This window comes from Thunnus maccoyii, chromosome 11, assembly GCF_910596095.1.
Source record: "Thunnus maccoyii chromosome 11, fThuMac1.1, whole genome shotgun sequence".
NCBI lineage: Eukaryota > Metazoa > Chordata > Actinopteri > Scombriformes > Scombridae > Thunnus > Thunnus maccoyii.
In genome coordinates, this window is record NC_056543.1 from 8,098,377 (window position 1) to 8,112,472 (window position 14,096).

Here is a 14,096-nt window from a genome sequence, read left to right on the forward strand (position 1 = left end):
CACACACTCGCCCCAACCAATTTCCTTCCTCTTCGGACTCAAAAACCTAGTGTCACTGACCCCTTCTCTATGTCACGGCTTCTCCTCGGAGACACTCTTCTGTCAACATAAAAAGTGTGACCTCTTGTCCCTAGCACTTGAACCTTGACTTTTCCCACTTTCACCCGTGGGATCGAGTGGAGGGGAATGACGCTCCCATCCTGTCATTCTTCCAACTGTCCCCCCCGCCCCCCTCCTTTCCTTTCCTTTCCTCTGCTCCCACTTTTCTCCATCCCTCCCTTTACCCCTTTTCTTCCTCTCTCTCTTTAACTTATCATCTGCTTTCCTGAATTCCTCCAGTGCTCCTGATGGTCTGGTACATGTTCCACATATCCCCAGTGTTGTGTCAAGGAATGTTGTCCTTCCTTTGCCTATTTTATGAAAACACTTCCTATTTATTTAAGGGTCCTATTTGCTGTTAACTTCCCTATGGTTACATATAACAGAGTATACTATCAAAACACTTATGTCATGCATTCAAACTGTTAGAGATTGAGTTAAAATGAGCCAATGGCTGGGCATCTTCACAAGTCAGCTTGAGGAAATGGATGTATTTGCCCTCTGGAGGCCAAGACATGCAAGTGCATGATCTTTGTAAAACAGAGCTATAGCCAAGAGGAAGATTTTTTTTTACTACATTTGGAATCATGTCATATTTTGCTTGAGGTGATTATAATCAACTCTTCAATTATCTTTTGTTTTCTTTTATTGAAAGTTACAGCCGCAACCTTTCTTTGTAGGAGAGATGTTTTCATACTCAAACCTTGAACTGGGTGAAGCTACTGCAACGGCAAGATCATTTCAACAAACATGCCGCTGCAAGTTGAATTGATCGAATGAGCTTTGTATTCTGGGAAACCTACCTAGAGTCACGTCAAATCCTTCTTCAGCCCCGGGAGGTGCGGCAACGCTGTAACCGTTGGCTCTTGGCAAACTACTCACGTGGATGACCCATTTTCCAAGAGTGGTTGAAGAACAAGTTTTCATCTTTGTATTTATTAGGATTATTTACCTCCACATAAAAGTAAGCAGTTTCCTTTTCTTTTCAAAACAACCCCACCGGATTGATTTACTTAACGCACCAATTTACATCATACCATCAAATAAGAAGAAGCAGAGAAGATGGTTTTACTTTAACATTTTGTTTTGGATAGGAAAAGCTTCTCACACACATAAACACTGAATCTCCTACAGATTACTTTATGTTGTTTCCCTCTATTTTTCTACCTCATGCACTACAGTTCCTACTGCTGTCTCCATCTTCCTCTGTGTAGTGTGTAAGGGTGTGTTTGATGTGGACACGAGAATGCAACTGAAACACCTTGAGGCAGAATTCATGGGGACTTTAATGATGGTTTCTCACACACACAAACAAGATGTTATACTCTACATTAGAGGAGGATGTACTCACATGGAAGCATATCCTCAGCAGGTTTACTTGCTTTTATACTGTTTTTATACTGGTGAGTCCAATATTAATGCTCCTTTCACTGAAACACTGATTTTGATCTCCTCAAACTCCCGAGGGAAATATGGGGCTCTTTATCTGTTAAATTCTCCAATCACCAGTTCGTTGCTAACTTTGTTTCCCATTTCATGTTGGGAAGATACCTGTGGTGAACAGTGGGTTAATCAGAGTTTTTTAGCTGAAAACTGCTGCCTGCTGTGTCTGCAAATAAAGTTGATGAGCTGAGATAGTGGGCTCAAAAAACAAAACATTGACTAAAAATCTCAGAACAGAGAGCAACTGCAGAGGTGGGCAATACTTCTGTGTAGGTTTGTCATTTCTTCCTGTGTTTTTTTTTTTCCAACTGAAATTAAATTGCTTTTTTTGTCTACTACAGCATACATACTGTATCTGCTGTTGTCCTGTGTTCTCCTTTGAGAGAAAAAAATCTGCTTCAAATTTAAATTCTTTGATTTCATAATGGTGTCCCCTAGTTTTGCATTAATTTGATGAAATGCTTTTCTCCGCCTACATAGATGGATATCTTATTTTGAGGCAGAGCAGATGGTCGCACTGAGCCTTATAGCATCCTGCTGCACAACACAAGAGCCAGAGACTCTGAACGACCCACATTAGCTTTCCTGCTAAAGTCTTAGGGGTGCAACGGATCACAAAACTCACGGTTCGGATCATATCACCGTTTTGAGTCATTGATTGGATCATTTTTCGGATCAGCAAAAAAAACTTTGCTGTAAAACACTTAAAGGAACTTATCTTAAATATGAGTCTGCAATATGAGTCATGATACCTTTGTCCTTTAAACATGGTAGTAAATGAAACAATAGTCAACATCATCAAAACTTCATGATAACTTAGAAACATGAACACACGTCTTGTCCTCACACGTCTTGTCCTGCACCTTAGCTTGTTGAACAAGCCTCCAAACAAACTTTCACTAGGGAAAAGTGCACCGCTAACATCAGTTAGCTAGATGGCTAACCAGCATGTAAACATACCTGAAAATGTCACTTTGGATCTATTAGATGCTGGTTTGGTCGTTGCTCTTCAAAATCCCTGTTAGTGACACGCTGTCTGTCCATGACTTGTAGCTACAGCAGTTTGTTTACTACTCTTCTTGTTGAATGAGCCACCAAATAAACACTCACCGGGGAAAAGTGCATCAGTTATCAGACTAGTTAGCTAATTAGCTGCTTAGGTGCAACACATTAAAAAACATGTAGACATACTTGAAAATGTGATTTTGGTCCCATTAGATGCTGGTTTGGTCATTGCTCTTCAAAATCACTGTCTGTCTACGACTTCTAGAGCAGTTTGTTTACTTTGTCGCCGTTCATACGCCATAATACTGGCACCCTCGCAGCATGCCACCTGCTGTCAATCAAACAAGCCTCTGTCAGCCGACTGAGCCAAAACGGAGCATTTCTGATATTTCCCCAAATACCTTTTTTTTCCTTCACTTTAATAGTAGAACTACTACCAATATATTTATAAAACATATCAACATCATTTTTGATTGCAAAGAGGGGTGATTAAATGTGATCTCAGTCAGACTTTTCTTTTATTTTTGTCATTATTGGACATTCAACAGGTAAGAGGCAGGGGAAGAGAACATGCAACTAAGGTCCCCTGGCTGGAACTGAACCAGTGATGTGATGTGATGTGATGTGATGTTATGCCATTAAATCATTGTCAGTATAAAATATTGATTAATTCAGCTTTAACATTCCTGGGATAAAATACAAAACTAAACAACATCTTTGAGAGTCATAAATTGCAAATGTTGCTTTTATATCACCACAGGATGCATGATGTAGCAAACAAGTGGGAAGCTGAGGCTGAGGGTGATTAGATACATCAGAAGCATGCTTCTAAACTAATTTGGATGAGGAGGGTGCAACATTTGCTGCTAGGGCCTTTTCCCAATGTTGATGATTTATCCAGAAAATATAATTTAAGGTGTACAGTGGCTTTGTTGTTTGAAACCACAAGAGAGTCTGATCTTCCTACTTACCTGCAGGTGGTATTTCATAATAATCATGCAACTGCTTCCTCATACTTTTCTTCAGTTTTGTTCATTCCTGGTTGTGTATATGCAAGAGACACAGCAAACAGGTTCCATGATCAGTGTTTAAATTGGACCCCTAATGCTTGTGATTACCAACAGCCGTCCCACACAGGTGGTCATACCTATGATAGTACGATGGATGCTTGACAGTATTTGATTTGTATAAGCAGCTCAGACTAGATGTCTGGCCGCACAGTGGGAAGGAAGGAAGCGATGGTACCCTTTTGTCGCTAAATCAAAGGCCCCCACAGAGGGGAAAATGGCATGCTGGGACCACAACAGATGGCGATGGATCTTTAAATGACCCTTTTTCACAGACCAGTGTGTGTTAGACACACGCTCACTTAAAGGTGGCCTTGTACATTAATAGAGGGAGTGTGTGTGTTTTCTGTGGTGTGCGATTTGATGCTATCAATCCCGAAGCTAATGGACCAATTTTTGAGGTGTAAAGCTCTACATGTGTACCTTCAGAATGTGAGGAAATGCCTGTTTATGTGTGAGTGTGCACTTGTTTGTTCCTGTGAGAGTATATGTTTTCATGTGTCCAACACCATCAATTTTCAAACCAATGGGCCAATTCTTGCCTGCCACAGGAGTTGAGGTGCAGTTTGTTGATTGTAAAATCAATGCGAGGGCTTGCCTGGACAGCAATTCAGGCTGATGGTTCCCAAAGTGTGGATTCCTGAAAGACAGTCACCTTCCTCCCTGCAAAAAGGTTTTGCTGTACTTTTATTAATCACCTGTACTTCTCTCCCCACCAGCGGTGATTTGCCAGAAGTGAGATATAAAATAGAGGAAATTTTATTATTCAGTGGTATGTACATCATCTACATTTGAATGCCTTGGAAAACAAGCCTGCATGCTCAGACATGCTCTCTATAATGGTAAGGAGCTAGATGAGGAGTTATGTATTTCGTAGATAAGTGTCAGATTCCATTGCTGAGTACCTACCTGTTAGGTTCAGTAGGTGTTGTGTTGGGAATGTGCATATGGGGAATTATTTCTGTATGGATTGGTTGTTGTGTGTGGAAACTTGTGCCTATTTGGCCTTTAAGGTCCCAAGGCTGTCTGAGATTTCCCACAAGACTAATTAATGTATAGTCTGTGTGTGTGAGGACTAAATTATTATACAATCAAGATCAGACTTGTCGATACATACTGTATCTCTTATTTGAGGAGACATCCCCTCCTCTTCTCTGTTCTTAAGAGCACACTTTCTGTCATCTTTATGTCACTGAATCATTTAATTGAATCATGAAACAGGGTAAGCAAGCAGTAAAAATTCACAATGCATGTGGTCCCGTAAAAACACATTTCTGTGCTCTTTACCACCAATAAGGGGGTTGGTGGGACCTCTAGGACCTCAGTTGCATAAAAAAGAACGTTATGCATAACTGATAAGAAAATAAAGGCACTGAAAAGTTTCCGAATGTCTCTTCAGTTTTCATTTGTCTGATTGGAGTCAAACTAAAGATGTGAGGCCTGACAGGGAAGAGTGTAGAGTCGCTACCTCCTTTAGCTGTCTTTTTCCCCGCTATTTAACCAGATTTGAAAACATTCTCCACTCAGGACTTTATGAAATGTTAATGTAATGTTGTTTGTCAGGTTAAAAAGAAAGCAAAATATTCTTAGCATGTCATATTTGAAAGAAATATACTCTGCCATATTACCTTGATAAATACAACCTGGTTGATGTTTGGTGTTAGTGCAGGTGATTGTATCCTATTGGAAATAAAACCTATAAAACCAGGGTAAATGGTCAATTTGGCATTTCTATAGTGCTTTCCTTTCATGCTTTCCTCACACACACACCAGTGGTGGTGGAGAAGGTGCTGGCCTGCCCACTGGGAGCAACTTTGGACACTTTGACAGATGGACAGAAGGAGCCAGAGATTGAACCACTGACATAAAAACAACATAAACCTCCCTTTTCACAGTAGACTTTTTTGACTTGTCAAAGCAGGAAAAGCACAGGTGGAATTAATCACATTAATGATGGCTGCGTTGCATTTACTAAGCTTTAGCTCCAGGGTTCTGGTACTGCGCATGCTCACTCACTGACATTGCTTACTGTAATAATTATTGTAATGTTAGTATTGAAACCTGTGATTTTCCTGCTTTGAAAGGTCAGAATGTTTGCTGTGAAAAGGGTCTTGAGTTAGATTCCTACTCTGTTCTTTTCATACCGCTCTTCAAAAAAAAAAAAAAAATCCATGAAATCTCACACTCACAAAGAGCAGATGATAAATGAAAATGTAATTTCCTTTAAATAATTTTATTCAATTTTTGAGCCTGGGAGCTTATTCATCCTCTCCACACCTTAAACAGATAATGTTACTAAGAAACACTTTCATAAAAGAGAAAATAATAAGTAAATCTTACAGATTGGATTTAATTTAATTTTTTTTTTTTTACACAGAAGTCACAATACTGTTTCCTTCTCATTATGAATGAAAATAATTTCAATTACCAGTGAAAGTTAAAGTATTTGCTCTTATATTAACAGACGTGGGATTGAGATCTGAGAGACTTGAGACAGCTTGGACACCTTAAAATGACCACACTGTACTATCCGCGGCAGTTTCATATGGAAACATAACCTTGAAAGATTAATGAAAGTTTCAAGTAGCATCCATAGAATAACACTGGTAAAGTACGTATCCACCTCTTGCGAGCTGTTACTGGTTTGAGCTCAGTCAACCTACACTTTGCTCTGTTTAAACATGATCATGCAAATCCAAGTAATAGCAGTGAATGGTAGACATGACAAATGACACCACATGTTGTCTGCATGTGACTTCTGTCATTCCTGTAAACAAGGTGAGATTTCCTTTTTTTTCTGGCAGATAACAGCCTAGTTGACAATATATGATGTAGTCTAGTTTTAGTAGCTTACCGGAGTATGTTACTATATATTGTGGATGAGTGGGTAAAACGTTTCTGAAGTGAAAGCTAAATCCACTGTGGGGTGATCTTGTTGTCCATTAATGATGGCATCCACCACATTCCTTAACCTCAGATGAAAGCAGATACTCAGACATTCACAGAAATTTCCTTCCTGCTCCTCCCTGGCCTCGGGCCCACTGGATCTGAGCCGAAACCAGCAGGAGAGGACAGGAAACTGACAGGATTACAGTGACTGGGTCTGCTGGGTACTATGAAGGCACACAGATGTATACAAACAGGGGTGTGCCCAGGGGTTGAAGTACAGGGGATTTTGACTTTTTGTTTTTTTAATTTGGAGGAGGGATAGGGGACACTAGACATTCTCCTTTTGGGAGTTTAATGTAAATCTGTCTTCGTTCTTCCTAATCGGTTAAGAGAGGTCAAGTACAAGGCTGCCGCCCCGGGTGAGAAGAGGAAAAAAAGAGGTGCCCTCAGGGTGTAAACTTCAGATTCATCACATTGCATAAAGAAGTGTGGATTACTGTTAGCATGAATGCATAATTGTCTCAATTTTCAGTGATAAACTTGGCAAGGTTGAGCTGACTTTGTTAAGTGTTTGAGGTTAATAAAACACATGGAATCTATGCTTCAGACAAAGAAACATACATACCTGTACTGTATCCTACCAGTCCATTAAAAACCAGACTGGGAAAATCTTTGAGTCTGCCAGAGTGACCCGGGGGTGAACCAGAACCCAATTCCACCTGAGAACTTCATGCATGTGAACTATGAAACTAATTAGTATAGTCTTGTCTCTCATACTAATAATGGTACTTTGATGTTTTTCAAAAGCACTTTCATATTGCGTGCATCAACTCAATCTGTGAATGAGTGGCTCTAAGGTGGCGTTAATAGTGAATACCAAGCTACTGAAAAGAATGAAGTGGTTTTTTGGTAAAAAAAGTAAAAATAGCAATAACACAAGTTAAAGTCCTGTATTTGAAATGTTATATAGTCTCAGTAAAAGTGCAGAACTATCATCAACACAATGTATTTGAGTTTCAAAAGTAAACATGCAAAGGTCCTTTTCATATTTTTATAATTTTATACCCTTTCATATACTATTTCATACAATTATTATTGATTCATTGACATGTAAGAGACATTGTAATGGTTTAGGAGCCAATTATAACTTCTTTATATAATGATATACTGAACTACAGAGAGTAAATACTTCTTTGTTACTTTCCACCTCTGTAACCTGAGGCCATTTGCCATTGGACTCACTTTTAAATGCTGAATTTTAAATGCTGGATTTTGGAGAAAGTATTGGTTTTATAATGTTAATTTAGTTTATTTGCTGTTATATTCATGAAATAATCTATCCCAGTGTTCTGTCCACTGTAACAAACACAGTGGTGGAAACATATTCAGAAAAAAGTAGCAATACAACAATGTAAAAATACTCAAACATAAAAGTTCCACTTTCAAAATCTTAGTAAAAGTAAAAGTATTTTGCTGCCAAGCAGAACAACAGTAAAATGTAGTTAAAGTATCAAATGTAAAGCTGTCAGTGTAATATTATTATGTACAATTAGGTTATTATTAGTGATGTATTACTGTGTAAGCAGCATTTTAATAGCAGGTAGTTCACTGTTTACAAGGGCTACTTTATATACAGTTGGGTAGTTTAATGCGTAACAAAGCATCATAATCTATAAAATGATCACGTTTTGTTGTATATGTAAAATCTTCAAAGTAAATTCTAACTATAGCTGGTAAATAAATGTATAATGGTACAATATTGTTGTGTGAACTATAATAAAGTAAAGAAAAAATTGAAGAAAAATTGAACTCATTCCTGTACTTGTACTCAATATAAGCACAAACTACAGGCTACAGCACTTAGTTAAATTCCACCAATGAATAAACAGGAACCACCCTGTTTATACTACAGGATTTCTAGCTGATTGAGTCACCTTTGAGCTTGGGCAGTACACACATAACACACCTCCACCAGAAAATCACCATTAACACACAAGGACATGACACTGACAGTTACGCCTTTGGATGTGAAAGAGGAATCTGTACATGAGAGAAATAACATTATTTGTTTAAAGCCTCCTCCAGTGTATTTTTGGCATTTTAAAGATATTTCATATTTTTCTGAGTCATTTCCTGACAATGTTGATCACTGTTCACCAAATATTTTTTGATAAACAACTTAATTTTGCGCCCAAAGTTCAGAAACAGGAACTGTTGCTAAAACGGAATAATGACGTGCTGCAGTCTTACCTCATCCTCAAAAAATCCCTGGGTTTATGTGAGCGTCACATAGGCTGCTGATACAGTACCACGCGCCTGTGTTTCAAACTGAATACTTATTCCAGACGTGCTGCAATAACAGATAAATGCTTAAATATGCTTAATATAAATAATTTAAATGAAACACTCTCCAACCAAAATCGACACAGAAAATAACATTTAATATGGTTAAAGCAGGAAAGTCAGTAAATCAGTCTGAGGAGGAAAATTTACGGACATTTACTACAAAATAAAGCAAAATTTCTGAGGATAGATGATCCATCAATAAAGAAGCCACTCTGTCTTACTGACATGTAATCTATAATACTAATGCTGTAGTAAGTGGTTAGGTTAGGCTATAATATCACTACCATTACGACACATCACCAGTGTGCTAGAGTGGCACTCTGGTTGCCATGGTAACGGATTACATCCGACTATTACACAGAACCCTGAACGTTAACTGTGAAACAGGAAGTAACGCTGGTCTGGCTGGAGGGGGGCTTTGTAACTCCTGGATGATTGCGTCTCATGTTGCGTATTTAACATTCATCCTGTTGTCTGTTCATGAATGGCTACTACAGACTCATTGAATCCAGTGTCAAGTAGTTGTGAAAACGAAACCTCGTTGTCGGCAGGATTCGAACCTGCGCGGGGAGACCCCAATGGATTTCTAGTCCATCGCCTTAACCACTCGGCCACGACAACTGCTTCCCTCTATTTTATAGACAAATTAGTGTCAATGTAATTAATCGTAGTTGCACGGTGGCTGACTGTTGTTAGACGTGGTACATTCATGGCAAACCTATTGCTCTCATTAAGCCGGTAGTGTGCAGGTTTGAGGTTGATCCAGGTTTATGGTGAGCACAGCACCATCTTGTGGCGGTGGACACCTGTAGCTGGGACTGACGTTAAGATTTGTTGGATATTACTTGGAGGGCGTAATTACTGCATTTCACAGTCAAAGTATAGTGAACAATAAATAAAAATATGTCGAGGGAAATAATAATAAAACCATATATGTATAGGCCTACTAGAGTGTATGTGGATTTAAACCAGACTCTCTGCAGGTGCTACAAAGTGTGATAGTGATATCATATTTTATAAGTGCTATGTTTGGTCCTGTATGACCAGGAACATAAAGAACTGCAAGGCCTGTATGTGTGGATTTGGAAACTGTGTTTAAATAAATGGATACAAAGATTAAATAGCCGATAAAATCTAGTTCTAGTAGCCCAAAATGAGTTTTCCATCTATATACAGTATACTGTGCAAACTTTTTAGGCACTTTTGAAGTGTAGATTCTTATTCATAATGCAATGTCATCAGGGAGGCGTCTGATTGGTCCCAAATTTATTCTGCAGCATGATAACGACCCCAAACGTACAGCCAATCCTGCAAGAGATGGTTTGGCCCCCACAGAGCCCTGATATCAACATCATGGAGTCAGTCTGGGATTACATGAAGAGACAGAAGCAGCTGAGACGCCTAAATCCACAGAAGAATTTCTCCAAGATGCAGGAACAACCAACCTGTATCTTGAAAAACTGGGTGCAGGTGTACTTAAGAGAACTGCTACTGTTTTGAAGGCTAAAGGTCTCACACCAAATACTGATTTGATTTAGTTTTTTTCTGTTTATTGAGCTTTGTATGAAGTTAATCGATAAATAAAAAACTATTCATTGCATTATTTTTTAAAGCAGCCTCGCTTTATTTTGAGTTCCTTGAGGTTTTGCACAGCACTCTGTATTGGAAATATGAAACCCTAACGGAGGTGTCATTTGAGGAGTGACAACTACTATATATCAGTCATATACAGTAGATGTACAATAGATGTACACGTATGTGACAGTAATGAATATCAACACAACCAAAACAGAGACAGACACAGCATGTTACATTTCGTGATATAAATTATTTATTTACATTTACAGAAAAATGACCCCATCAAGACAACGTAGTAATAACTATTGGAAATAGAACCCAAGATACAGTAGCTGACGTCATCGTCACAACCGAACAGAGAGCTCTATAATAACATTGTGCCCTCTGTCAAAGGTCTCCTATAACACAAGGTGCAAGGCATCACGTGTAGCCCCAAAACCCCCCCCACCCCCTTCCCAGATCGAACAAACCACACCTCATTTTAAAGCCCGTTACCCTGCTTTGCACTACCCCGGTTTGCTTTTACCCCTCAACTACAAATGACAGACACTGGCTAGCCCGCCTCTACCAAAGCTCACACGTCTAATACACACTCACACACACACATACTCACATTCAATATCCTCAGCCCCCCCACCCCCTCATGGTTCAGTTTCTCAGAAAAACCCTGGGCGCAAGTTACAAGGTTCAAAAGTGACATATCGGCAACTGGAGACGTTGATGACGACATTATCCACGTGTGAGTCTCACCACTGACTGGTGTGCCAGCTCTGTCTTTGCTTTGCCACCATCCTCCCTGGGCATCCTTAAAGTTCATACTGGGAGAGAGGGCGAGGAGTGAGGGGAAGCAGATCCTAATTTTTCGGGGGTTGGCCTACAAGGGGAGAACATTTAACGCCACAGCGCTCCATAAAGTGGAGAGGGGATTCTGTCCGATGTGTCTGGGCTCAGATAAGTCGAGTGGAGGCGCGCATGGTGTTCTCTGAACTGAAGTGGACATTGTTCTGCTTCTGCCGGTTGATCCTGTTGGTCCGTGGACACTTCCTGTATGGAGCGGAAGAGGAAAGAGGGTTATAAGAAGACACATGTAAGGTACGGCAGCTGTGAAAGCTCTTTGTGATACAGTTCTGACGTTTTTATAGACTCCAATAATTTCACTCCAAAGTTTATCTGAAGTTAATATGAGGCTTTAGCAGCCTGAATTAGACTAATCAAGTGAGTATTTTCCAAAGTTTCCAAAGTCTTTATAGCGCAAAATTCCCTCTTTTGTTACTATCCCTCCACAGCAGCTCAGCATAGAAACACTGTCTGGAGAACACAAAGAGGGATTTTCATACTAAAAAGACTTTGGAAAACTTTGGAATCTATTTTTGTCCCCCATCACTTCCATTGGAAGCATGTTAAGAAGGGATCTTCTAATAGCCGGTATGAACAGGAGGATTGATTATAGCGAGCAAAAACTGTTTCGATGTTCACTTGGGCTCCTGACTGTTGTTTTAAAACAGACTTAAAAAATTGTGATGAGCCACACATGTGATATGTTCCTTTAAATAACAACAAACATAGGCACTGTCTTTTATTTTGAATCAATCCCTCATACATGGTTGTACTGATGTAAATACCTACTAGTGCACCAAATGTGTATCAGTCCGCAGGTGAAAATAGTCCCTCACATTGATTGAAATGTACTTGTTTGAGAAAGGGAACAGATGTAAATGCTATTTTCTGCATTTATGTACATTTCTATTAATCTAGCAAATATCACATTATGATGAAATTGGTCATTTTGCTTCCATAACTAATGGTAGTATATGAAAAATAGAAATGAAAAAAAGAAATCATGTTAGTTTCATTGATAGAGACCTCATAGATGATGTTGTATTTGCATCATCTTTACGGCCTAATCTTTGATTGGTGTTCAGTTTGTGAATGTAAATCAATTAAATATAAACTAAATAAATATACAGGTTAGAGAAGGTTAATGTACTTATTCAGCCCTGAGAAAGCATCTGCAGTCTTCCTCTTATACTATAGGTCAACCTGTGTAAAGCCTGAGAGGCAAAACCCGTTGCTGTAGCACTCACTGCTGCTCATAAAGCTAACAAAGTATTAACTGAAGGTGATTCAGATGACCTTTTCAACATTTTTATAAACTCCTCTCTTCTCTCATGTGGATTTTTGCAGCTGGACAGTAAAGATGACATCATCCAGACAGACTGAAGAAGAAGATTTTGAAAAGTACACCCTTATGTTTGCATAGTTGCTAAAAACTACAATATATTTGTGATAGTTTTTTTTAAGGATTTATGCCTTCAGTAGGAACCGATTGGATCTGAAAGTTTTGAGAGACAAACTAACACATTGTTGGTATTGTTCTTTTTTTTATAGGATAACATTTGGTGACAGTAGGAGAAATATAGAATAATGTGGCAATAACACGGTATCTTGCAGTGACCTTGAGTAGACCTTTTTCCAAGATGTGACAGAATGCTACAGATGTGAGGGAAAACATAGAGATGACCTTTTAAACTCCCACCTGTTTGTCCTTTTGATGAATGGAAAAGGTTTATGATAAGTTGACATCGCATGAAACACATAAAAACACAATCACATAAAACATAATACACGAATTATAGCTCACTCTGGCCAACACAGATATGTGGGTGAGTCATCGGTCGCTGTGTAGATTAATTCTCTCAGGTTATACATTTCTTCATTCTCTAGACTCCACTCAAACAGGTGAAAAGACTTTTACAAGGATGAGTATTTCTGTATATTTTTTTGCTTATAAGTATAAGGATATCGCTGAGCAGCAGGACACATCAATGGCGCCGTGGCTTTATTCAGTGTTATAATTCTCTCTTTTCTTCTTTATCTTCTCTCCTTACCCTCTCACCTTGCCTCTTTACAACTACTCACTCTCTCATTTTGTCCCTCCCGCTCGCATTCTTTGCTCAGAGGAGCAGTTTTGTCTTGGCCCAAAAATCTTTTATTAAATGTCATAAATTGCTTAGGTCAGCTGGAGGCAGACAAGCTGCAGGCTATATATGTGTGTGGGTGGGTTTCTACTGTGAATACAAATCGCCTTCTCAAAAACGAGTATGTATGCCTTGCCTACACAGATATTGCTGTGTACCTGTGCTTGTACACACATGCTGCCTTGTTATTGTAGATGTGTGTGTGTGTGTGTCTGTGCCTACAGGGAAAGTGACAATACTTTCTCTCTGCGGTGCAAGCAAGGTGACCTTTCAGCTGCTTCCTCCAGGCTCAGGAGTTCCAAAGCCACCCTTGTGACTCCCAAATACACACAACATGGAAAATATTGCTCCCGGGCTCATTAGTAAGCTGTGTCTGTACATGTGTACGTGTGTGTGTGTGTGTGTGTGTGTGTGTGTGTGTGTAAGTCTGTTAGGGCATGACTCACCTGGTAATGCAGAGCACCACCACACAGATGATGACCACCTGGAGTGCCCCGATGATAGAGGCGATGAGGACGTAGTGCAGTTTGCCAGAGCCTGGCACCACATAGAGCACATTGTACTCTTTGGTGTCACACTGGGGGCCGCTGAAACCCGAGTGACAGCTGGGATCACACACACACACACACACACACACACACACACACACACACACACACACACACGAGCGAAAAGAAAGAGAGAGAAAGAG

At 39.5% G+C, this 14,096-nt stretch overlaps 1 protein-coding gene and 1 non-coding gene across 3 annotated transcripts in view; both read right to left on the reverse strand.

The window, feature by feature from the left end:
• Positions 1 to 9,388: 9,388 nt before the first annotated feature.
• On the reverse strand, positions 9,389 to 9,470 carry trnas-aga. Its single transcript has one exon. It is a non-coding gene; the product is annotated as a tRNA-Ser (tRNA).
• A 1,240-nt stretch (positions 9,471 to 10,710) lies between these two features.
• The window catches only part of tmeff2a (transmembrane protein with EGF-like and two follistatin-like domains 2a), a 122,946-nt gene continuing 119,560 nt past the window's right edge, over positions 10,711 to 14,096 (reverse strand). For both annotated transcript variants that reach the window (XM_042426642.1, XM_042426641.1), the window contains 2 exons: positions 13,852 to 14,010; positions 10,711 to 11,471 (listed from right to left, as the gene is read on the reverse strand). In XM_042426642.1, coding sequence (XP_042282576.1) covers positions 11,375 to 11,471; positions 13,852 to 14,010 — 256 coding nt within the window. In that variant the 3' untranslated portion in view covers positions 10,711 to 11,374. The remainder of the gene's footprint in view (positions 11,472 to 13,851; positions 14,011 to 14,096) is intronic.